The following is a 25,048-nucleotide window of genomic DNA, read 5'->3' on the forward strand; positions in this document are numbered from 1 at the left end:
TGCTGAGGCTGTCATTATATAGTTATATATAATATTGTACTGTGGGGTATACAAGTCACTGACCAGACATGCCTCGCTGCCTGCGCCAATTCATCACAGACTTGTTTGTTCACACAGGACCTGAGCCAATAGGGAATTTCCTCTTACTGTCAGTAACTGCCTGTTTCTAACTCCACCCACTGCGCAGTGGGTGGGTGTTTTCCTGAAACCACCCGGCTCCTACAATCTGCACCTGAAATCCGTCTTCCCCAGGTGTGAGCGTGGACACTTCCTAGTTGGTGCCTGCTGATTCCCACTAGTCTGTTACTTAGGGGTGGCCATCGAGCATCGATGATTTGAAATCATCGATGGTTCATGGCCGATGTTGAATACTTTAGCCATCGATGGGGGAGAACCAGTTGGTTTCCCTCCATCGATGGAACAGCAAAACAATGTTTTGCTTTTTTTTAAATGTGCCGGGACACAGAGCATAGCTCCGCCCCCCAACACCCGCAAAGCCCTGCCCCCGTGTTTTGATTGGCCCACAGCCCAATCAAACAAACACAATGATGGCAATCCCTACCGTTACTGTGGATCAGCCTGCGCTGGCAGCTGGGAGACACTGGGCTCCTCCCCAAAACGCCCGGGGAACAGGAAAGTGTTTTGCGCATTGCTGTTTGCTGTCTTGTATTTCATAGAACCAGCACAAAGTCCTGGAATTAATTGCATGTCAGTTAAAGTTAGAAAAATATATATACATATTTTTTACAGGTGGACTACAGGTCCCAGCAAGCCTCCCCTGCATGCTGGTATTTGTAGATCCAAACGTACCAGTATGTGGGCATTAAGGCATACTTGCCTACCCTCCCGTAAACCGGGTCCCCCTCCCGGCCCCACTGGGAAGGTGGGCAAGTCTCCCACATTGCCCCGCAGCCCCAGCACCCCCATTAACCGCTGCATCGATTTTCACAGGTGCATGGGAAGGGGCGGGACAAAAATGATGCAAATTGCATCATTTTAGCCCCTCCCCCAATCCAGGAATTGCCGCGGATGACTGTCGTGGGGGCGGGGCTTGATGATGTCTGCCTCGTCCCGCCCCATGACAAGTAGCCTCGTCCTGCCCCCCACTCCTCTCTGGGCTTCTCCGGGAGAGGAGTATACAGAAGTAGGCAGGTTTGCATTAAGGGCCCCTGGTATTATAGTCCCCCTGTAAAAGAAATATACTGTGACTATGCACTGCCTTTGTTTTAATTAAGGTGCGTACACATGGATAGATTTGGCAAAAGATCTGCCTGTTCCCGACCAATTGAAAGGACCATCGCTCAAATCGTTATGTGTGTACAGGGCCGGCGCCACCACTAGGCAGCTTTAGGCATTTGCCTAGGGCGCCGAACACTGGAGGGTGGTAGTTGGGAGCAGGGAACCCCCTGGATGGAGGTGACCTTGAGCGGCGTGCCCCCCGCCCGCCCATCACCCGGCAAATGTGGAGCAGTAGCTGCATCACACCTTCCCCCCCAGGAGCAGGTGAGTGCCGGGGTGCACCTCCCGCCTGGGGGCGCTCCGGTGCCTTGCACCGGCCCTGTGTGTGTATGAACAATATCGATGCCGATGCGCGTACCCGCCGGTCATTGGTACAGGTCGATGATCTGCAGAAAGATCAGCGACTAATCGTTAGCGATGGGTACAATCGTTCACTATTTGACACCAAAGCGTTTGTCCAGGAGTTCTGAGGAAACCGTTAACGAGATTGGATCGTTTGCTAAATCTTTCCGTGTGTACGCACCTTTAGTTTAATAAACGCACTTAAGCCGGGTACACACTAGAAGATATATTACCTGATATATTGTTAAAAACTATTTCTCGCCTTCATCAGCGATGGTTTCTAGCTGGCCTTGCTGCAGTGTGACCCAGAATATCAGTAGCAATGCCATGCTGCCAAAAGCGAGGGACATGGTTGCTAGGTCGATGAAGTTTGAAGGACGACATACACCACTAAAAGTTGACAAAGATGTCGACTCATGTGTTAAGGTGGCCATACACACGCAGATTTATCTTCAGATCTGCATACCTCCCAACATGATCCTCTCCAGGAGGGACACCATGCTCTGTTTCTGGACATCCTTCTTAATTTATTATTGCCTTCACCTGTCCTAAACAGGATAATTGGTAAGAAAGGTGTTTCAACACAGGTGATGGTCATCAGAAATAGAAGGAAGTCCAGAAATAGAGCGTTCTGTCCCTCCTGGAGAGGGTCGTGTTGGGAGGTATGGATCTGGCTGGTTGGAACAAAAACCTGGTTATTGATGAGAGCAAATGACAGTTGACCATTTGCTTGGAAATGCTGGAAAACTGACAAACTGTCACTCATCCATAACCATGTTTTTGTTCCATCCAGCCAGATCTGAAGATAAATCTTTCTTGTGTATGGGCACCTTTAACCTAAGCCCTAAGGTGGACACATGATTGTATTCCAGCTGACCATTAGTCGATCCGACACCATTGCTCTGACTTCTCACAATACTGTTCATGTTCCTTCCATGTGCATTATTCATGGCTATCCCTATTTCCTCCTTGTGTCATCTTTGCTCGGTTCCGTGGATGGACCAACCACTCGGGGGCTCCGGGTAAGCTCCAGTTCTGCTTGTTATATGTATTTCTTGTCTGTTTTTCATTAGGTTGTTTTATATAGGATACTTATCCTCTGTCATGCCTAGGGGTGCATCTATCAGGCATGTCCAAACTGTGGCCCTCCAGCTGTTGTGAAACCTCACATCCCAGCATGCCTTGCCATAGTTATAGCATTTCCTAATAGCAAAACTGTGGCAAGGCATGATGAGACTTGTAGTTTTGCAACAGCTGGAGGGCCATAGTTTGGACATGCCTGCTCTGAAGCTGTGTACACACGGCTGCGATAGGGGCTGATATCGCTGGGAATATGGTCGATGGCGACCATATTGCCAGTGATAGGAGTGTGCCCCGGGTGATATATTGCCGGGTGCGCGCTCCCGTTTTCAGCCCCGTTCTTATCGCTGGTCGCACCTGCGACCAGCTGATTACCTCTGCGGCACCGCCGGCAGAGGTTCCCCTTCATCGGCAACCATCTCTGGTCGCTGATGAAAAGGAGACACTGAGCATTATATCTACCGCGTGTGTACACAGCTTATCAGATTATATTTGGGGCTAATTTCCCGAAAAACACCTGAATGTTTAAGGATGGACCGCAGCGGGAATCTCTGATTTCTCCTGCTCCACTCGCAGCCACATCCACCATAGACTACTATGGGGTATGCGAAGGGCAGCTTTGCAGAGGTTCCCGGGGCTACCGCCATTCTGAGATGGCGGTAGACAATGGTCTACCGTCATGGGCCTATGGGCTACAGACCGTACCGCATGGTCAGCCAGGTTTCAGCGTGGTTGGCCGGGGGTCAGCGCTAACCGTGGTGCCATGTTATAACATGTATGGTTGTCTGTCCATACACTATCTGCTGTGTGTGATTGGCATTATAGAGAACACTGCGCATGATACAATCAGTAATCAGTAATAATAAGACTAATGTTGTCTTCATTAGCATTTAATATCCAACTACCAGATTAATCATGATTCATACATTATGCAAGATGAATATAACTCACACTGAGTATTATTTAACATGATTGTGTGTCGTGATATTGGGTCATCGCATATATGTAGTGGAGAGCTAAATGCGTTCATTGTACTGACAATGACTGTCTAGACCAGTAGTGTTCAACTTCTGTGGAACTACACATCCCAGCATGCCCTGCCGCTGAATGCTGAAACTGTGAAAATGTCGACTCTCTCACCTTTATCTTACTGTTGCATGCTGTACCATCCACATGGCAAGCCATGTGAGGGTACACGCTACAATAATTGGGTCTCCACGTGCTCAGATGTTGACATTGACACAAAAAATATGAAAACCTCATGTCGACCTTTTCATGTGTCAACCATTGCCCTGTCGACCTTACTTGTGTCGACTTTGTACATGTCGAACTTTTGGTGTCCATTCAAGACAACCACGCCCCGATTCACCCAAGCTCCGCCCCCACATCCTATCATGAATATTCATGTGACATGGGAACCAAGCCCCTCCCCTATTTTTTTTTTCAGCGTTTCTTAGCCCGCGACGCGGCTCCTGTAGCTTCCCTAACCCCGCCCCGGCAGCTGATTGGTGGGCGGTCTCTGAGTTTCCGCCTACCCTTTCCTGGTTACTGTGGTGACGGGACGCTGTCGAGGCCGCGGCAGCCATACCTAGTACTCCATCCACTTATTATATATATATAATATTACCCGATACAGTGCTGCTGTGCTTACCACTTGTGGAACTACTAGTATAGGTATGCCCGGCCGCCCTGGTGCTGCCTGCTGGGACTTGTAGTGCCGAAAGCTGCAGGAGATCTTGTTTGCAGAGCTGACACTTCTTGCGGTGTTCCTACAGTGTCATCAGGGTCCTGGCTATGGGGAAGAAGGCGGACAAGGCACCAAAGGACAGGACACTGAGGGACTGCGCCGAGGAGGACCCCAGGCACTCAGGTACCAACCAGCCCTGCTCCCACACCTCACTCTGCACCTCTGAGGCATTATCCCCATGTTGTTATTATCCTGCCTGCACACACTTATACCTCACACTGCTGCCCTGAGATATTATCCCCATGTTGTTATTATCCTGCCTGCATACACTTATACCTCACTCTGCACCTCTGAGGCATTATCCCCATGTTGTTATTATGCTGCCTGCACACACTTATACCTCACACTGCAGCCCTGAGGCATTATCCACATGTTGTTATTATCCTGCCTGCATACACTTATACCTCACACTGCACCTCTGAGGCATGATCCCCATGTTGTTATTATCCTGCCTGCATACACGTATACCTTACACTGCACCCCTGAGGCATTATCCACATGTTGTTATTATCCTGCCTGCACACACTTATACCTCACACTGCAGCCCTGAGGCATTATCCCCATGTTGTTATTATCCTGCCTGCATACACGTATACCTCACACTGCAGCCCTGAGGCATTATCCCCATGTTGTTATTATCCTGCCTGCATACACTTATACCTTACACTGCACCCCTGAGGCATTATCCCCATGTTGTTATTATCCTGCCTGCATATAATACCTCACACTGCACCTCTGAGGCATTATCCCCATGTTGTTATTATCCTGCCTGCACACACTTATACCTCACACTGCACCCCTGAGATATTATCCCCATGTTGTTATTATGCTGCCTGCATACACTTATACCTCACACTGCACCCCTGAGGCATTATCCCCATGTTGTTATTATGCTGCCTGCATACACTTATACCTTACACTGCACCCCTGAGATATAAATCCCCATGTTGTTATTATCCAGCCTGCATACACTTATACCTCACACTGCTGCCCTGAGGCATTATCCCCATGTTGTTATTATCCTGCCTGCATACACTTATACCTCACACTGCACCTCTGAGGCATTATCTCCATGTTGTTATTATCCTGCCTGCATACACTTATACCTCACACTGCAGCCCTGAGGCATTATCCCCATGTTGTTATTATCCTGCCTGCATACACTTATACCTCACACTGCACCCCTGAGATATAAATCCCCATGTTGTTATTATCCAGCCTGCATACACTTATACCTCACACTGCTGCCCTGAGGCATTATCCCCATGTTGTTATTATCCTGCCTGCATACACTTATACCTCACACTGCACCTCTAATATAAATCCCCATGTTGTTATTATCCTGCCTGCATACACTTATACCTCACACTGCAGCCCTGAGGCATTATCCCCATGTTGTTATTATCCTACCTGCATACACTTATACCTCACACTGCACCCCTGAGATATTATCCCCATGTTGTTATTATGCTGCCTGCATACACTTATACCCCACACACTGACACTGTACCTCTAGGACACTGTGAGACATTATCCCCATGTTGTTATTATGCTGCCTGCATACACTTATACCTCACACTGCAGCCTTGAGACATTATCCCCATGTTGTTATTATCCTGCCTGCATACACTTATACCTCACACTGCAGCCCTGAGGCATTATCCCCATGTTGTTATTATCCTGCCTGCATACACTTATACCTCACACTGCACCTCTGAGGCATTATCTCCATGTTGTTATTATCCTGCCTGCATACACTTATACCCCACACACTGACACTGTACCTCTAGGACACTGTGAGACATTATCCCCATGTTGTTATTATCCTGCCTGCATACACCTATACCTCACACACTGTAAGACATTATCCCCATGTTGTTATTACAGACCCTCCAACATTGCCCTCTCAGTGTAGGATTGCTATCCCATGAGCTGGACCAGTCACCTGCTGAGTGCATACCTCCCAACATGACCCTCTCCAGGAGGGATACATTGCTCTGTTTCTGGACTTTCTTCTTAATTTATGGATTACCATCACCTGTGCTTAAACACCTTTCTTATCAATTACCCTGTTTAAAACAGGTGATGACAATCATAAATTAAGATGGAAGTCCACAAACAGAGCATTCTGTCCCTCCTGGAGAGGGTCATGTTGGGAGGTATGTGAGTGCCACAGGTGATGGCAATCATACAGCAGGGGATAGAGGCCCAGGAGCAGAGCATTGTGTGCCTGGAGGAAGGGGCCATGTTGGAGGGTATGTCCTTATTATACAAGAGTAAAACTATTCAGTTACCAGCAATATCTGCGTTACTATGCCCACATTGGCACACTCTATCGCTGCCAGTTTGCCTGGGTTTTGCTTTATATTTCAGTTCACAGCCACATACAGGTGCAGCATCACCTGTAATGAATAACCGTGCTCATATCCAAACTTTCTCTAGCTGTGGACAGATCCATTATTTACTTACATTCCATCTGTTTATTGTTATATTGTACTAGGAACATCCACACTAAATTGTTTGTTGTTGTATTGTACTAGTAACATCCACACGTTGGTGGTTGTTGTTGTATTGTACTAGTAACATCCACACGTTGGTGGTTGTTGTTGTATTGTACTAGGAACATCCACACGTTGGTGGTTGTTGTTGTATTGTACTAGGAACATCCACACGTTGGTGGTTGTTGTTGTACTGTACTAGGAACATCCACACTAGTTGGTGGTTGTTGTTGTACTGTACTAGGAACATCCACACTAGTTGTTTGTTGTTGTACTGTACTAGGAACATCCACACTAGTTGGTTGTTGTTGTACTGTACTAGGAACATCCACACTAGTTGGTTGTTGTTGTACTGTACTAGGAACATCCACACTAGTTGGTTGTTGTTGTACTGTACTAGGAACATCCACACTAGTTGGTTGTTGTTGTACTGTACTAGGAACATCCACACTAGTTGGTTGTTGTTGTACTGTACTAGGAACATCCACACTAGTTGGTTGTTGTTGTACTGTACTAGGAACATCCACACTAGTTGGTTGTTGTTGTACTGTACTAGGAACATCCACACTAGTTGGTTGTTGTTGTACTGTACTAGGAACATCCACACTAGTTGGTTGTTGGTGTACTGTACTAGGAACATCCACACTAGTTGGTTGTTGTTGTACTGTACTAGGAACATCCACACTAGTTGGTTGTTGTATTGTACTAGGAACATCCACACTGAGTTGTTTGTTTGTTTGTATGTTGTTGTATTGTACTAGTAACATTCACACTGAGTTGGTTGTTTGTTGTTGTATTGTACTAGTAACATTCACACTGAGTTGTTTGTTTGTTATTTATTGTAGCTATTGGTCATCAAGACAAACCGTTACTGACAGTCGGTAAGTACTATGTATCTCCCATTTACAAATTGTCAATGTATATCCTAATGCATACCTCCCAACATGCCCATCTCCAGGGGGACACAATGCTCTGTTTCTGGACTTCTCTCTTAATTTATGATTACCATTACCTGGTTTAAACAGGTTCATTGATGAGACAGGTGACGGGAATCATAAATTAGAGGGAAGTCCAGGAGCAGAGCAATGTGTCCTTCCTGGAGAGGGTCATGTTGGGATGTATGTTTGACGGCAGATCAGAACCACTTGGCCCATCTAGTCTGCCCCTTTTCAGGTTCATTTATAAGAAATTAATTTCAACACAGGTGATACCTCTCAATGTCTGATTGCTAAGTCCAGGAGCAGAGCATCCTGTCCTTCCTGGAGATGTATGCTAATTATACTGTGTTATAACCAGACTGCTGTATAAAGCCAGCTCACTCCCCTGTATATACATGTAACACAACTCGGGGAGCGCCGCCCGTATAGGAGCTCCCAAAGTCTAGGTGAATGTTACCTAGTGCCCTCACCTGTGCAGCCCTTGCAGGACGCAGCATATGCCAGCCTGGCAATTTTCTAAAAGAAAATGTAGAGCTAATAATAATAATAATAATAATAATAATAATAATAATAATAATAATAATAATAATAATAATAATAACTAGTGTTTCTCCTAAGCTAGGTGACCTGGCAACCAGCGGCGTAACTATAGCACCGCAGCCATCGCGGGGGGGCGCTGTGCATGTGGGGGTGCCGGGGCTGCGGTGCTATAGTTACACCTCCCCCAATCCCCCGCAGATTTGCCTATCTCGCTGGTCCGGGCAGCTCCGTTCTTCTGCTGAGGACCACCACAAAATGGCCACCCCCCATATAGCACAAACTCTGAAACTGCCTGCTGAATGGGGGCGGCCATTTTGTGGTGGTCCTCAGCAGAAGAACGGAGCCGCCAGGACCAGCGAGATAGGTAAGGCTGTGGGGGATTGGGGGGGGTGTTTGCATGGGCGGCGGAGGTGGTGCTTGGCAGGGCGGCGGCGTGCTTGGCAGGGCGGCGGGGGGGGGGCGCCCAAAACGTAGCTACGCCACTGCTGGCAACCATCATCCATCAGATTGTTAGGGTAACATACAGGATTCCATCAGTGGGGGCAGAGGCGTAACTAGATATCCATAGGCCCCATAGCAAAAGTTTGTAAGGGCCCCCTGTTTAGCAACTGATGGTGATAAATGTATGCAAAACATTAGTTTGACAGCAAAGATGGGCCCCCTTCAGCTCTGGGCCCCATAGCAGCTGCACCCCCTGCACCTATGGTAGTTACGCCACTGAGTGGGGGACACCAGCACCGCGATAGGGAGGATCCCAGCAGGAGCTCCCTACGTACCCTAACCCAAATCCTCCTAGTGCCTTAACCTAAAGCTGTGTACACACGCTTAGTTTTTTCCCTGTTTTCGATTCGATTTTGCTTATCGAATGGTTTTTAGGACACTTTCTATCTGCATTCGATTCGATGTGCACTCCCGTTTTCTCAAAATCGAATAGAAAAATCTACTGTGCAGCCAAGGAAATCTCAAATTCGATCCAGTAAATGAAATGAGTACATTGTGAAATCGAATCGAATGCAAAAGTACAGATCTAATGCCAAATCTAATAGAAAATCGAATCTCAGGCAAAACGAAGTGTGTGTACATAGCTTAACACCCCCGCCCTAACCTTGGGCTGTAAGACCACAAATACTTACCAGCTGCTGGGATACCAGAGTCGGCATGGTAGTCCATATCGGAGTTCCGGTGTCGGTCATCTAGCAGCAGTCTGGTTGCTGCAACCGGGAACCTGTCAACTGGCATCTTGACCGCAGGGAATTTTTCTTCATACAAGTTGTTATAGCACAGTTGCTGCATCTTGGTACACAGCATCTGTGTCGTCATATACAAATCATGTAAATAGCCACATACTGCTGGCTTCCGTGATCTGCTGCTGCATCAGAGGACGCAGCACCGGATCACCGAGGTATAATCATGCAGCCAAGGGATAATCATGCAGCTGAAATTAATGCCTATGCAGCCGCTGGCTTCAGAACACCGGGAAAACAAAGGGAACGCACCCGTTTTCTCCAGCGCTGCCAGTCTTCATCCCCCAGATGACTTGCTGAAGGTTGGGGACACCACATGGGATCTCACAGAACTAGATTTGCAGATCTGTCACCATCTGGTTTACGTACAGATCATTAAACTGTATCTCTTTGTGTATAAGTCATTGTACCTGGGCTTAGCAGGTTCTCAGAGCAGCCCCCTGTGCATGGATTCCTGATGGATGTGTTTACTGAATCCTAGATTGCTCTATATATAACAAACCACCGATGTTGTGCTAATATGACCAGTGTATAAGGGGTAATGTCTGCTGTAACCTAGCCCCTTTCTGGCAGAGGACTACGATTGCACCGGTAACCTGGAACAGGACTTTACCGAGCTCTGCAGCCGCGCAGGTTACACGGAAATTCCTAAAGTGGTCACCCGCCTGCATCCGCCCAGCACGCCGATATCCGAAAAACATGGCTTTGGTGAGCTTCAGTTTTACATGTCAGCCTACACATGGGGAAACAAACGGTGGGTTGTTTATGACAATTTTTTTTTATTTTGCTTAGAATGATGACTTTATATGTATTTACTGGCATTTTTTATTGGGTAGAATATATTTTGTGAACAGATAGTTACACGCCTGCCAACATTGGGGACCAAATAATCCATTCCTCCGATTCCCCACCTTTCTGTCCAATGGTCATAAGAGGGCTCCAAGTCTGTCTGCTGTTACCCAGTTTGTTTTATCACCGTCTACTATTATAAAGCAACAGAAATAACTATAAACCAGGCGCAGGAAAAAAAAAAAACACTAACAGTTGTCCTTGCTGCTGTCTTGGAAGGGATACTCGGCCCTTCCTACACCAAAAAAGGCCAAAAGATACACACAATTTAGACAGCGCAGACTCATTGATTGATTAATTGTGTCCAGTCTGCGCTGTCTAAATTGTGTGTACTATTATAAAGCGCAACGGAATCTGCCGCGCTATATAAGACACTGTAACGGAATCTGCTGCGCTATATAAGACACTAACGGAATCTGCTGCGCTATATAAGACACTGTAACGGAATCTACTGCGCTATATAAGACACTGTAACGGAATCTACTGCGCTATATAAGACGCTGTAACGGAATCTGCTGCGCTATATAAGACGCTGTAACGGAATCTGCTGTGCTATATAAGACACTGTAACAGAATCTGCTGCGCTATATAAGACACTGTAACGGAATCTGCTGCGCTATATAAGACACTGTAACGGAATCTGCTGCGCTATATAAGACGCTGTAACGGAATCTGTTGCGCTATATAAGACACTAACAGAATCTGCTGCGCTATATAAGACACTGTAACGGAATTTGCTGCGCTATATAAGACACTGTAACGGAATCTTCTGCGCTATATAAGACACTGTAACGGAATCTGCTGCGCTATATAAGACACTGTAACGGAATCTGCTGCGCTATATAAGACGCTGTAACGGAAACTGCTGCGCTATATAAGACACTAACAGAATCTGCTGCGCTATATAAGACACTGTAACGGAATCTGCTGCGCTATATAAGACGCTGTAACGGAATCTGCTGCGCTATATAAGACGCTGTAACGGAATATGCTGCGCTATATAAGACGCTGTAACGGAATCTGCTGCGCTATATAAGACGCTGTAACGGAAACTGCTGCGCTATATAAGACACTAACAGAATCTGCTGCGCTATATAAGACACTAACGGAATCTGCTGCGCTATATAAGACGCTGTAACGGAATCTGCTGCGCTATATAAGACGCTGTAACGGAATCTGCTGCGCTATATAAGTCACTGTAATGGAATCTGCTGCGCTATATAAGACACTGTAACGGAATCTGCTGCGCTATATAAGACACTGTAACGGAATCTGCTGCGCTATATAAGACACTGTAACGGAATCTGCTGCGCTATATAAGACACTGTAACGGAATCTGCTGCGCTATATAAGACGCTGTAACGGAATCTGCTGCGCTATATAAGACGCTGTAACGGAATCTGCTGCGCTATATAAGACGCTGTAACGGAATCTGCTGCGCTATATAAGACGCTGTAACGGAAACTGCTGCGCTATATAAGACGCTGTAACGGAAACTGCTGCGCTATATAAGACGCTGTAACGGAAACTGCTGCGCTATATAAGACACTAACGGAATCTGCTGCACTATATAAGACGCTGTAACGGAATCTGCTGCGTTATATAAGACACTGTGGGGCAGATGTATTAAGCCTTAACAAGAGATAAATGGAAGGGCGATAAGGAGAGATAAACATTCAGCCAATCAGCTCCTAACTTTTTTCTAACACAGCCTGTAACATGGCAGTTAGAATGTGATTGGCTGGACGTTCATCTCTCCTTATCACCCTTAGATTTATCTCTTGTTAAAGCTTAATACATCTGCCCCTGTAACGGAATCTGCTGCGCTATATAAGACCCTGTAACGGAATCTGCTGCGTTATATAAGATCCTGTAACGGAATCTGCTGCGCTATATAAGGCACTGTAACGGAATCTGCTGCGCTATATAAGGCACTGTAACGGAATCTGCTGCGCTATATAAGGCACTGTAACGGAATCTACTGCGCTATATAAGGCACTGTAACGGAATCTACTGCGCTATATAATACAGTGTAACGGAATCTGCTGCACTATATAAGACGCTGTGACGGAATCTGCTGCGCTATATAAGACACTGTAACGGAATCTGCTGCGCTATATAAGACACTGTAACGGAATCTGCTGCGCTATATAAGGCACTGTAACTGAATCTGCTGCGCTATATAAGACACTGTAACGGAATCTGCTGCGCTATATAAGACCCTGTAACGGAATCTGCTGCGCTATATAAGACCCTGTAACGGAATCTGCTGCGCTATATAAGACCCTGTAACGGAATCTGCTGCGCTATATAAGACCCTGTAACGGAATCTGCTGCGCTATATAAGACCCTGTAACGGAATCTGCTGCGCTATATAAGACGCTGTAACGGAATCTGCTGCGCTATATAAGACGCTGTAACGGAATCTGCTGCGCTATATAAGACCCTGTAACGGAATCTGCTGCGCTATATAAGGCACTGTAACTGAATCTGCTGCGCTATATAAGATGCTGTAACGGAATCTGCTGCGCTATATAAGACGCTGTAACGGAATCTGCTGCGCTATATAAGACACTGTAACGGAATCTGCTGCGCTATATAAGACCCTGTAACGGAATCTGCTGCGCTATATAAGGCACTGTAACGGAATCTGCTGCACTATATAAGACGCTGTAACGGAATCTGCTGCGCTATATAAGACACTGTAACGGAATCTGCTGCGCTATATAAGGCGCTGTAACTGAATCTGCTGCGCTATATAAGACGCTGTAACGGAATCTGCTGCGCTATATAAGACGCTGTAACGGAATCTGCTGCGCTATATAAGACACTGTAACGGAATCTGCTGCGCTATATGAAACTGTAAATAATAATAATCCATCTAATACGATACACTGAGACCAACACCTCCAAGAATCGCAGCAGAGTTACCAGTATAGAAGCTGACATAGGTCACTGATCATCACACAACACAGCTGCCGGCTGTCCGTGCACTCTGTCATCCTACTCAGTACTGATCCACTGTATATCATACACCAGGGGAGTGTATCAAAGTCTGGAGAGAGAGATAAAGTACCCGCTTTGATACATCTCCCCCATAGGCTGAATGATAAATGAATGTATTTTTTATGAGGATTGTACATATAGTGATAATACATTGCTGTTTCCCCCCGACAGATGACGTAGACTGGGCATCGGACGGCCAGGCCAGTCAGAGTAATCTCTCTTCTCTGAAGCCGTGTATCCGGGTAGAGCTGGACAGCGAAGACGGATCGTCCGTCCAGGAAATAGCCATCAGAGGTGACCGATGGGTTGATTTCCCCTTTATCATTTGATAGAGAACATTATTTTACTGAGTATAGACAAAAGTAAATAATTTGGGCATTTAAACTATAATCAAATATACAACGGTAACATGGGTGGCCTAGTGGTTAGCATTGCTGCCTCCTAGCACTGTTAGGAGTTCCATTCCCAGTCATGGTCAATCTGTGTAGAGTTTGTATGTTTCAGCGAGTGCATGTGGCAGGGAATATGGGAAACTGATCCTATCTGGGTGGCCAAAGTACACATGTGTTCTCCATTCGCTGCTTGCCCCACATCTGTGCCTGTTATGTCAGTTGGAGGATGCCCACGTTTACAGGCCTTGCTGGTAATGATGTGATGAGATGGTTACTGGGTATCTCGGGGTATGTGGGGGGTAATACACAAATGGCACTATGGGTGCTATCGCTGTGTACAAGCGACTACCCGTAACACCAGGTAATGGGCTCCTGTGGCTCTGACAACACAATGTCTGTAATCACAGGGTGGAAGATCGATGATAAAATGATGGGAGTATTCGCTAAGTGTCTGCCGGCGGTCACCAGCCTCCACAAGATCAGGTGAGGTGGCGTCCATGTTGTCCTGCGGTCCTGACTACAAGCACATAGTCCTGGTGTCCTATAACGTGTCGTTATTCTAACAGCCTGTGGAACGTCGGCCTCACAGACGGCACCTTCTCCTCCTTCCTGGCCATCCTGCAGCAGTGTCCTAACGTCAGGTGAGAGCCGATGGCGCCGTTTGTCCTAGAAATTACCAGTGGCGCCATCTGGAAAAGAAATTAGCGGTGACGCCATTTGTAATATAAATTGTGCGCACGCCATCCAGATTCCGGTAATTACTTTATCTCTCTCCAAGCTAAATCTCCCTTTTAATGAAAAGTTTGTATATTTTTATAAAATAAACCTAACATTGTTTTGTCTTCCCTAACCAGGATAATGGCACTGGAGGGGAACCCGCTGGCATTCCAATCATACCACAAGCTAATCTCGGATGATTTAGCGTGAGTGACGTAATCAGAATACTGCGCCATATTTATAAGCTGTAATGTTACTGTACTGCGTCTGTAGGTACATGAGTAATTCTGTGGGTCAGCCATGATGGTTTCTACTGTGTGATACGGCCTGTTAGGGGAATGGTTAATCTTGGCCAAAATATGTACAACGCCCCTGGCACTTTGCAACCTGTACATACTATGTGCCGAAGAGGTCACAAGCTCAGTTTAAGTAGCAAATGTGCCTCACCATCTGCACCAGTGTTTGAGTACCTGAAAGTAATTTCCCTCCAAACCGGTGCATTTGCGACTATGAGGTGGCCATCTTGGCTTGCCGTTTGGATCCACATGCCCTTACTGTAGGATGCAGCCAAACAAAAGCTACAAGATGCATTGATGCCTTTATGGAGGCCTCTGTTTAATGTTCCCGTCTATACAGGTTGGGCCATATATCCCTCAGAAACAACCAAATTAATGACGAAGGGGCCCGACTCATCAGCCAAGCCATACAGAACCTGAAGATGACCAACAAAGCCTTGTCTTCCCTGGTCCTCAGCTACAACCACATCACAGACCTGGGCGCAGGTTACATTGCACAGGTGAGGAAGGCTGCAGCTGGGAAACCCCTCATAAAGCAAAACCATGCTGCACTGCAGGTGGGACAGATCTATCTGCACCTGCTACATCTGCCCCACCTGCAGTGCAATAGGACTTTGCCCAATTGTGTGCTATTTTGCTATGCTAACAAACCTGAATTTGGTCCAATGTCAGTGTCCTCCTCACACTACAGCCGCCCAGCTGTCCTAATGCGGAACGAGTGACCTGGAAGCATGGACTATGTGAAGGGGTCACATGAGGGGGTTATTCAGTTGATGGCGATGACTATCTGCAGCCACATTATAAGATGGCCCTTTGTTACAGATGCGGTTACTAATCAGCGTATCTTATATCAGTGAGCCGCTAGTACTCGGGCCGTTTACCTGCTGATCAGTTGTGTTCTACTCTTCAGGCCTTAAGACTGAACCGCTCTCTGCTCACCCTCAATCTATCAGGCAACCAGATCGGAGACCAGGGAGCGTCGGCGCTGGCTGAGGTGGGTGAGCACCCGGGTCATCCTGTTATGCTGTCCTGTGAGAGTCATATAATGCAATGACGTGTTCTTGGTTAGGTGCTGGGACGTTTCTCATTGACGCACGCGGAGATTGTGGAGAGAAGGCGACTGGTAATGGAGATGGGGACGCTGGAGCAGCCCAGATCGGTGAGACTCAATAATAACCGTTATGTATAGCTCTCATCTGTACAGATATTACTCCCACCCGGGGTTACTGACACTGTACATCAGATGCACAACCATTCACCATGGCTTCTTTCTTCCAGAATGCACAATAGAATTTCTCTACACCCATCATTCTATCTCCCTCCGTAACCGCTCCCTCTGCAGATCGGTGTAGAGTTGGGTGTTGAATTAATGGCGAAGACCCAGCGGTCGTAGTCGCTGATAATCTGCACGAACAGGTCATTCAGCGCAACAGGACATTCTAAAAAGCTTATTTTGTTCATTTCCTAGCCGCCCACATCAAGGCCCACTGATTCCAAGAGTGAGCGATTGGCCACCCACCCGAGCACCGCATCTGTGGATAAAGCAGACAAGAGCCACTCTGTGAAGGCTAAACAGACTGTCATCAAGAAGAAAGATAAGGAGAAGGTAATTCACCCGGCTCCTCCGTATCGGCTCAGCGTCATCCGTGGTAAAACGTGGCTTCTAACTATACATGCGCATCACACCTTCCAACATAATGCCCTACTGGAACTGACCACTCATGGAACTGGTGAGACGGGCATTTCTAAATGACGTTCAATGAAGGAAGCCAGAATAGTGAAATAGCAGAACGTCCTGGAGCATATTCCCCTGATTCTGTACTCTATTTACTGATCTAGCAGCTCATGACTGACTGTCAGCGATCCCGGGATCTCAGATGATCCTTAGTTAGAAAAGTGAGCTCAGATAGCGAGAGATAGGAATTGGCATAATAAAGGCATGTGCTGAGGATTTTTGAGGCACATTTTCCTAGCCCAACCAAGCTAGCAATCTAGTTTTAGGTTCTCAGATGACAGAGAGGTAAAGTACCCGACCGCAGGTCACAGTCAGTCGGCGCTCCGATATGATCCGGTGTGTCCAGTAACTCTCAGAACCATTGTTACATGCTCAGGCCTCTCACAACAAATCAAAATCAAATTGTTGATTCGGGACCAAATTAAAGGATTAAATAATCCAGACTAGGTTACGTTAATTAGAAAATAAGTAGGAAATGGGAGTTGTGGTTAAATCTGCCACAGTGGAAGGTACTGATGATCCTCTAATGGGAATACATTTAATTTTCGATATTCTATTACGGAACATATACAAACTTTTCTGCCTCTTGCATTGATTCAGTCTGAGAGAATACTAATAAAGTGTTTGTCCCAGGAGCCCCAGAAAAAGGAGGAGAGAACTACGGTCAGCAATGGGACAAATGGTACCCCCGGTGTGGGGACACAGTCAGGGAAGAAAGAGGACCCCAAAGCAGCCAAAAAACGTAAGTCAGTCAGGTGGACCAGGATACTTTTATATCACGATGATACGTCCTGGGATTATGTTACGTTGGGGCAGGAAAATACATCTGGCCTATGTTATGGCTAGAGGCCTATCTCTGCTGTTATCAAAAGCTCGGATGATGAAGAGCGGACGCTTCTAAATCTTCTTCAATTATATACGTGTCATTATCTTACAGAATTGGCCAATGCTGAGCAAAAAGGCTCGCGTGGAAAAGGCGTGAAATCTGCCACCAAGAGGGCTCCAATGTCAGAGCAAGAGGTATGCTGGGGCAGGAATGAGGTTCTAGCTGGGATGGGGTTTCCACTGATGTGTCAATTTGATGGGAGACCTGAATAAAGACATAGGGGGATATTCAATCTCCGTCGAGCATCTCCCGTGGGGGAGATGCTCGACGGGCCCTATTTAATGCTGTCTTCCCCGACAGCATTGAACAGGGTTTCCTGTCAGAACGAGCCCGACATCTCTAGCTGTCGGGCTCGTTCTGCCGAGAACAGCCGGGAAGTGACGAGCTGCCGGCTGCAGCTCGTCACTTCCCGGCCGCAACTCGCGGCCACGCCCCCTTCTCGCCCCGCTGCAGGCGGGACATTGAATCCCGCCTGCATGTTTTCGGTCGAGCTGACCGAGAACGGGACTGGGTCACGGCAGGCGAGCAAGCTCGTCTGCCGTGACCCGAACATTGAATACCCCCCTTAAACTATTATTATGGCAGACCCTACCTCATACAGCCATAGTTTTATATTGGAAGACCCTACCTCATATATAAATCATCTCTGTTAAGTTAGCTCTGATTGGCTAACGGTACACAAGCTCTGATTGGCTCAAAAGCAGGTGCAGCATTTTAATTGGCCGCCAGCATCCTGCATTGAAGAAGCAGGCAGCACAGCGGAGTGGAGCCTAGGACAGCTGTACCCACAGCACCCCCCTGTCGGCAGCCCTGCCAGTGATTTCCAACACCAGCGTTCAGGGCTTCTAACGGTGCAGGTTCTCCTAAACATAACTACTAAAATAATTACCTCTACCTACTATGGATCTATTTTAAAGTCAGCCAGTACCATCTAGGACAGGCATGTCCAACGTTGGCCCTCCAGATGTTTTGAAACTACACATCCCAGCATGCTTTGCCACCGTTTTGCTATTAGAGAATGCTAAAACTATTGCAAAGCATGCTGGAATGTGTAGTTTCAAAACATCTGGAGGGCCAACGTTGGACATGCCTGGTCTAGGAGATCTGGAACACATTCACCGTTAGGGGTTCCTGAGGATTGGCGTTCAGAAACATAGTTTTATTGGAGACCCCCACCCAATCTCGGATTTATGTAGCGGTATAATAGGAAACTTATGAAGCGGTTTTAAAGCCAAATAGATTGGGCCCATGTCCCTTTATATCAGTTATGAAGTAAATGCGATATTGTGTTATATCTCTACAATTATTCCTGTGCTTAGCAGCAAGTGGAGCCCACAGAGGTGTCCAACCCGTTACTGGAAGCAGCGGAATTTCGTCACGGGAAAGTATTTCTCTCAGGAAACAAAGTTCTGATCAGCTTGAACCTTTCACGTAAGTGAGATGAATGCGAGGCAATGTACCATTGCACTAACGTGTCCACACAGGTCAAGGTGCGGTGTGAAAGCACCACGGCTTATAACCCCAGTTGAACAACCCAAAAATTTGACCTAGGACTAGGTTATAAGAAGGGTTAAACCCGGGTTCAGTGTGATAGCGCCAGATGGATCTCAATCACGGCTCTGACCCGGCATTGCGATGTGAAAGGAGTCCTCTAGATTCCTGACAGACAGGGCTGTAGTGTATACAAAATAGACTAATATTACCAAAAGTCGTGCAATGCTCAGTTATAGACGTGGTATAAAGATACATTTATTACTAATCACATTCGGTAAACTCCTCCACGAGGACAAGGTGACCCTGATCGGTCCCTATCTTACCTCCTGTCCGACGTAGGTGATGCTGTTCCACCAATCCCAGCATGCTGGAGCAGATGTACGGTCACCTGCAGTGAGACTGTACTTGCGTGAAGGAACCCATGCAATTAAAACCATACAATACTTATTTACATGGTTACCCTGCACACAATTCAATTAAAAGGTGAAACCCAACTGATTATAACTATAGGGATCAGCTTGCAGTGTGCGCTTGCTATAGTGTAAAATATGAGGGTGCTGTCCTTACTTTATCTATATCTCTCACTCTATCTGTATATCACTCAGTGCACAAATTGGAAATCTGTGTAAGTGCTGTCTCTCCATCAGAGTCTTACACATCAGTCTCCCTACCAGACATTTCTAGCCCCATTCAGTTTGGGATCTACCGCAGACTCGGAGCCTACACCGTAAGATGATAACTAATACAGCAGACATGTGTCACCTATACTGATATATACCACAGGTCTTCTATAAATGTTCTATAACATTCCGATTTGCAGGGAACAAGATCACAGAGGAGGGACTGAAAGGCTTTGTGACGGCAATGGAGACACAAATACAGGAGACCAAGCCAATTCCCGGCACCAAGAGCCACACAGGACTGATGCGGCTGTGTGTGGGGGTGAGAACTGTGTACATAGAATGTGACGGCAGATGAGAACCACTTGGCCCATTTAGTCTGCCCCTTTTTTTAAACATGTTACCTCAAACCATATTTGATCCTTATTTTTTTTGTAAGGATATCAATATGCCTATCCCAAGCATGTTTAAATTGTACTACTGTATTTGCGTCTACCACCTCTGATGGTAGGCTATTCCACTTATCTACTACTCTATCTGTGAAGTAATTCTTCCTCACATTTCCCCTGAATCTTCCTCCCTCTAGTGTCAGTGCATGTCCTCGTGTTCTGCTGCTCTTCTTCCTGTGAAGAATGTCTCCCACCTGTACCTTGTTAAAACCCTTGATATATTTGAAAGTTTCTATCATGTCTCCCCCTTTCCCTTCTCTGCTGTAAAGTATACATATTAAGATCTTTTAGTATTTCCTGGGTAAATGTTGTGACGTAGGCCATGCACCATTTTAGTTGCTCTTCTTTGTACAGTCTCTAATGTATTTATATCCTGCTGGAGATATGGCCTCCAGAACTGAACACAATACTCTAGATGAGGCCGTACCAATGACCTATACAGTGGCATTATTACTTCTTTCTTTCTACTGCTGATACCTCTCCCTATGCAACCAAGCATCTGACTTGCCTTCTTTATTGCTTTGTTACATTGCCTACCTGCTTTTAAGTCCCCTGAAATAGTGACACCTAGATCCCTCTCTTCCTCAGTAGTTTCCACATGTTATATACAGACCAACATAAGACACAATTCAGCCTCTCATGGAAGAGGTTTCCAACGCCAGGCCACAGGTACCACCAACAAGGTGTGTGGATGGCGTTAAATCATGCACAGGTGCTATAATCTATGGCAGCGGTCAGTAACTAGGCCACAGACAGAATCCTGAAAACACGACCTGTTGGCAGAACTTCAGAATGGAGGTTGAGAACCGCTAATTACGCGCCCATGAGCACTCCTAAAATTTCATGGGTGTCCCATGGGAATTAGGCAGTGAGGCGGCTGCCAAGGGCCGGCAGCTGATATTACCGGATGTCTTCCACCCTCTTCCCGTATAGGGAACACACAAAGTTAAGAGACCTGAGAGTGTCATAGTTTTGCGTGCTCGTTCCAAATCATTCGATAAATCGACGACCATTGAATGATTTGGTCCCCACATCCAAGGCTGCGGGTAAATTCGGCAAACATGGGGGGTGGGCTGCTGTGCGAGAGATCCACGCTCAACTCTGTGAACTTCCCTGCGTTTTGTGTGTGTATTAGAACAAGGTCCATGAACAGTCCCAATAAAACCAGTTTCAGTTTAATGGTGTGCTGTCATTGGGGTGGGTGGACATACACTTGTGCGTTTGGTCACATGACACCGAACTCTGACCGATCGGGCTGAGTAATCAGGTGCTCCTGAAATGCAGTCCTGTGCGGATCGGACCGGAGACCAAGGTCTGCTGCAGACACCATGACTGCTATCTGTAAGCAGATGTATCATAAATCCTTTTTATTCTGCAATTCCTCCCCATGAAATGTAAGATATTGCTTGCAGAGAGTAGAAGTGTTACCATTGTATTACGTTTAGGCAAACGATTCCAATATAAATCCGCAATGACCCATCTTCCCTTCTCTGTAGAAGAACAACTTCTCTGATGACTGCGCCACCCATGCAAGGCTCCAGGATCTAATGCTGCCTAGAGACCCAATCAATTCCTCCAGGTCTGAAGATGAGCAGCCCCTGTGAGGGGGGGGATCGGAGACCTCAGTATTATCCTGTGAAGGACAAACGCACACCACAGCTCAGCCGCTCTATGCGGAACCATGGAATCACCCACTATACTTATATTACATGGACTGTGCCCATTGCCACATATGTCTGTATTTGCTAACTCCCATCTGAGTTGTCCCCTAAATTTGAGGAGCAAACTGTCTTTATAACAAATAGTTCTTAGTAATTAAAATACATCTGTATAAGATCCCATACTGATAAATTCACTTTATAGAGCGTAAAGAACGACACAAGTCTATTCAGTTCAACCTTTGATAAATTCTAATTGCATTGATCCAGAACGAGGTGAAAACAAACATGTTATTTACATTTAATGTACAGCGGTGGATAAACTATTGTCCATTTATAAGATACAGAAGGTGCCTGCATACATTGGGAGACTACAGGGTGTTGGCTGAAAAGAACTGCAATAACTGACCATCTTGGCCTTTGGGGGCACAACCACGCCCCCAGATTGTGGCCACACCCCCTGCATTCAATGATGCTTTGCTTCAAAATCTAGAAATCCGTTCAGTACCTGCAGCCTCTATCATCAACGTGGATGAAAGACACCAGTGGTAAAAAGCCAGTTTTATTACAAGTTGGAAGAGAGGGCAGAAAAAAAAAAAAAAAACTATATACAAAAAAAAAAAAAAAAAAAAAAAATGCACGTACATACATATTTATAATAAACAAAAAAAAAAAGATAGAAAGAGTAGCATCCATGTTGCCGATACATGGGGCTCCTCTTGTCATTGGAAATAGTGCATTTTCTACAGACTGTCCACAGTGCAGAGGGATAACACAAGCCAGACATTGTGTCCCCACCATAGAACCATCCACAAGTGGTCTCAGCAAGGGCCATTCAAATGGTAGAGCGACAGCATGCGTATTCCAGGGGTTAGGGGGCGCAAAAAACTCCCACTTGTCTTGTTAGAAACCAATTCCGCGATAATGTAGGTATTTTGTCTTTTCGGTTTTAAATAGGTATATAACTATACATATTTTTATATATATATATTTATATTTCATTTTTCAAGCTAACATGCTTTGTTTTTGTTTTTTTCCTTTAAAAATAATTCCAGTTTTTTTTTTTTTGTTTTCTTTTCAATTTCCAAAAGTCGTTTTTTTCCGTGCTCTCCAAAGTTTGGCTGTTTAAATACAGGCCTCAACTGTAAAGTGCCTATGTACTAAGCTGGCAGACGTCAACTCTGCACCTCAAGCGTCCCACCCCCCCATCCCCCTGCTAGAAGTCTGTACAGACAGGAGGAGGGGGGGAGGAGAGTAGTGGTAGAGATCCTAGCGAGGTTTTTTTGGCGTCCATGCACAACGTTAAAGGCCCAGGGTAAAGTTTAAAGCACCGTCTGGTGGATCTGTAAGGCCTGAGAGGGGAATAAAACAGATCGGAATTAATAACCGCGTATTACACAAAGTACTGTAAATGATTTAAATGAATATGTGCACTAGGCAGTGGTAACCCACAGTAAACAACGTACGTTTCGCTGTAAGTATCCTGTTACATTTCTGTGAAAGTTGTATGAAGGGGACATGGCAGCTTTAAATGTTAGGTGGCATGCAATTTCCAGTAAACAAAGTTGAATTAAGATGCTGGTGCTTACCGTCTTGATGTAGTGACACTGAGATACTGTTCTTCACAAAGAACATTGAGCTACTATTGACACTGGACCCGTGTTGTATCTCCGACTGCTCTATGACCTCCGCGGTAGGCTCTGAATGGCACGGCTGTTCTTCTGCGGTCTTACTTTTTAAGGACCGTAAGAGCTCCTGGTGTGCAGACTCCACCTCCTGCGCAAAGGTTATAGAAAGGTCAGCATGCACAAGTACTTACAGCGCTGTGGAAACCCAACATGTTACATTATGGAACAGCGGACGCTTATTGGAAATTAGAGGTTCCCCAACGCGTTTAAGACAACGTTGACTGGAGAACGTACAGAGCTGGATTTAAAAAATGCCATGTGATAGGAAGCAGCTGCTTATTTTCTTACGTTTAGCGTGGACTTAGACCCCTATGTACTAAGTAAGCCTTGGATAGAGAAAGTGTGTGGAAATAAAGTACCAGCCAACCAGCTCCAAGTATAGGTGGTGTATGAAAAATGACAGTAGCTGGTTGGGCTGGTAGTTTCTCAGTCCACGTCATCGCTCAAGGCTTAGTACATAGACCACATAGTTTGGAAAATGTATTGTATCCAGGACAACTTCTGCCTTAAATATTACTTTAATAGTCAATGTTGACCAAAAAAATAAAGCTTGAACCACATTTGCCAGCATTCCCTCTCGGCCAACAGATTTCCTGAAAAATACAACTTCTTGAACTAAAATTTGCAACACTGTCCTAACTCTCACCTGTAACCTATGTAATTTGGCCGTTAGCTGTTCCATTGTTCTGAAGATTGTATCAACATCTTGAATTACCAAATTTGGTGGCAGATCTGAGTGAGGTGCTTGACTTTCTTCCCTTGGAGCCTGGGGACTGTCACACCATGAACGGCTGGCCTCTGGTTCCCTACACAGCCTGGGTTCTGGAGTTTCTCGGGGCTCTTCCTCCTCTGGTGGTGGCAACGTGGGAACAGATGGCATAACCACGTAAAATAGATTTCCTATAATGCGAGGTGGAGAGAGGCATAGGTTAGGGAGGGGGCGGGTGTTGGCAATTTTGAAGCACATGCAGCGACCAGTTACTTTGATGAAAGAAGAGCGCTTGGCCAAACAAGACATGGAGACAGCGCCTCATTCCCAATCTCGGCAAACCGTTGTGAGTGTTCAAACCGATGGATTAGCAAACTATAGAGTTAACTCAACTACCTTTGCATTCCAAGTGGTTAAGTTAATATGGAAAAGATATGGAAGTTAGGAGGACTGTAAGGAGAAGACCAATATGGGTAGAGAGGGAAGAAAAATAAAATGATTGAGCAATATGAGCGAGGGGTTATGAGGCATCACCCTTGGTCGGGACACGCACTGGTAATAAATATTGTACATACAAATAAGCCACGTGTGAGGAGCAGGCAGAGTCCTCATGACCCACTTATTACGGTACAAAAAGGCGGTGGCATGACGTATGTTTGAGGAGCAATCCTTAAACACTCTTGGGATTCTTCAAGATGCAGAAACTGGGAACCACAGATTTAAAAGCGGCAACCTGGTTTTGTCTTTTAAATTATTGCTGCTTTTAAAAAGTACAGGCTAAACCGCCAGAACGAAGCCAGTTCCTGCAGCACGCAGGCCAGGTGATTACATACAGGCCCCAAATGTCTTCGGCATGACTATAGTCTGTTGACATGGGATTGCTAAATGGACTCATGCCAATGGGTGGATGCACTGGCCCAG

The 25,048-nt window shown here is 46.1% G+C and overlaps 2 protein-coding genes across 10 annotated transcripts in view; one reads left to right on the forward strand and one right to left on the reverse strand.

Annotated features, from left to right (window-relative positions):
• Positions 1–2,435: 2,435 nt before the first annotated feature.
• On the forward strand, positions 2,436–22,079 carry LRRC71 (leucine rich repeat containing 71). Of its 3 annotated transcripts, none has more exons than XM_083166335.1 (17): positions 2,436–2,603; positions 4,437–4,531; positions 7,752–7,787; positions 10,202–10,336; positions 13,655–13,777; positions 14,283–14,358; positions 14,442–14,516; positions 14,730–14,798; positions 15,229–15,388; positions 15,799–15,882; positions 15,958–16,047; positions 16,357–16,494; positions 17,257–17,365; positions 17,561–17,643; positions 18,829–18,940; positions 19,824–19,945; positions 21,569–22,079. In XM_083166335.1, the coding sequence occupies exons 1-17, from the start codon at positions 2,506–2,508 to the stop codon at positions 21,674–21,676; spliced, it is 1,713 nt and encodes a 570-aa protein (XP_083022461.1). In that variant the 5' UTR covers positions 2,436–2,505; the 3' UTR covers positions 21,677–22,079. The 3 variants fall into 3 exon arrangements, with proteins under 3 accessions (XP_083022461.1, XP_083022462.1, XP_083022463.1); XM_083166336.1 differs by having other exon boundaries at positions 18,832–18,940; XM_083166337.1 differs by lacking the exon at positions 2,436–2,603 and adding an exon at positions 4,188–4,335.
• ARHGEF11 (Rho guanine nucleotide exchange factor 11) overlaps positions 21,965–25,048 on the reverse strand; it is a 111,981-nt gene continuing 108,897 nt past the window's right edge. For 6 of the 7 annotated variants that reach the window (XM_083166334.1, XM_083166328.1, XM_083166331.1 and 3 more), the window contains 3 exons: positions 24,065–24,318; positions 23,320–23,506; positions 21,965–23,082 (listed from right to left, as the gene is read on the reverse strand). In XM_083166334.1, the coding sequence (XP_083022460.1) occupies positions 23,033–23,082; positions 23,320–23,506; positions 24,065–24,318 (491 nt within the window). In that variant the 3' untranslated portion in view covers positions 21,965–23,032. The remainder of the gene's footprint in view (positions 23,083–23,319; positions 23,507–24,064; positions 24,319–25,048) is intronic. The other variant, XM_083166332.1, reaches the window with a different exon arrangement.

Source organism: Crinia signifera, chromosome 12, assembly GCF_055691185.1.
Source record: "Crinia signifera chromosome 12, ASM5569118v1, whole genome shotgun sequence".
NCBI classification, from domain to species: Eukaryota; Metazoa; Chordata; class Amphibia; order Anura; family Myobatrachidae; genus Crinia; species Crinia signifera.

Excerpts from the sequence above, each read along its gene's own strand:
- LRRC71 (XM_083166335.1), top strand. The coding sequence starts at position 2,506 with ATGTTCCTTCCATGTGCATTATTCATGGCTATCCCTATTTCCTCCTTG. Across the intron at positions 14,359-14,441 it reads ACCAGCCTCCACAAGATCAG|CCTGTGGAACGTCGGCCTCA; the intron begins GTGAGGTGGCGT and ends TTATTCTAACAG. Across the intron at positions 16,048-16,356 it reads CGCTGGAGCAGCCCAGATCG|CCGCCCACATCAAGGCCCAC; the intron begins GTGAGACTCAAT and ends TTCATTTCCTAG.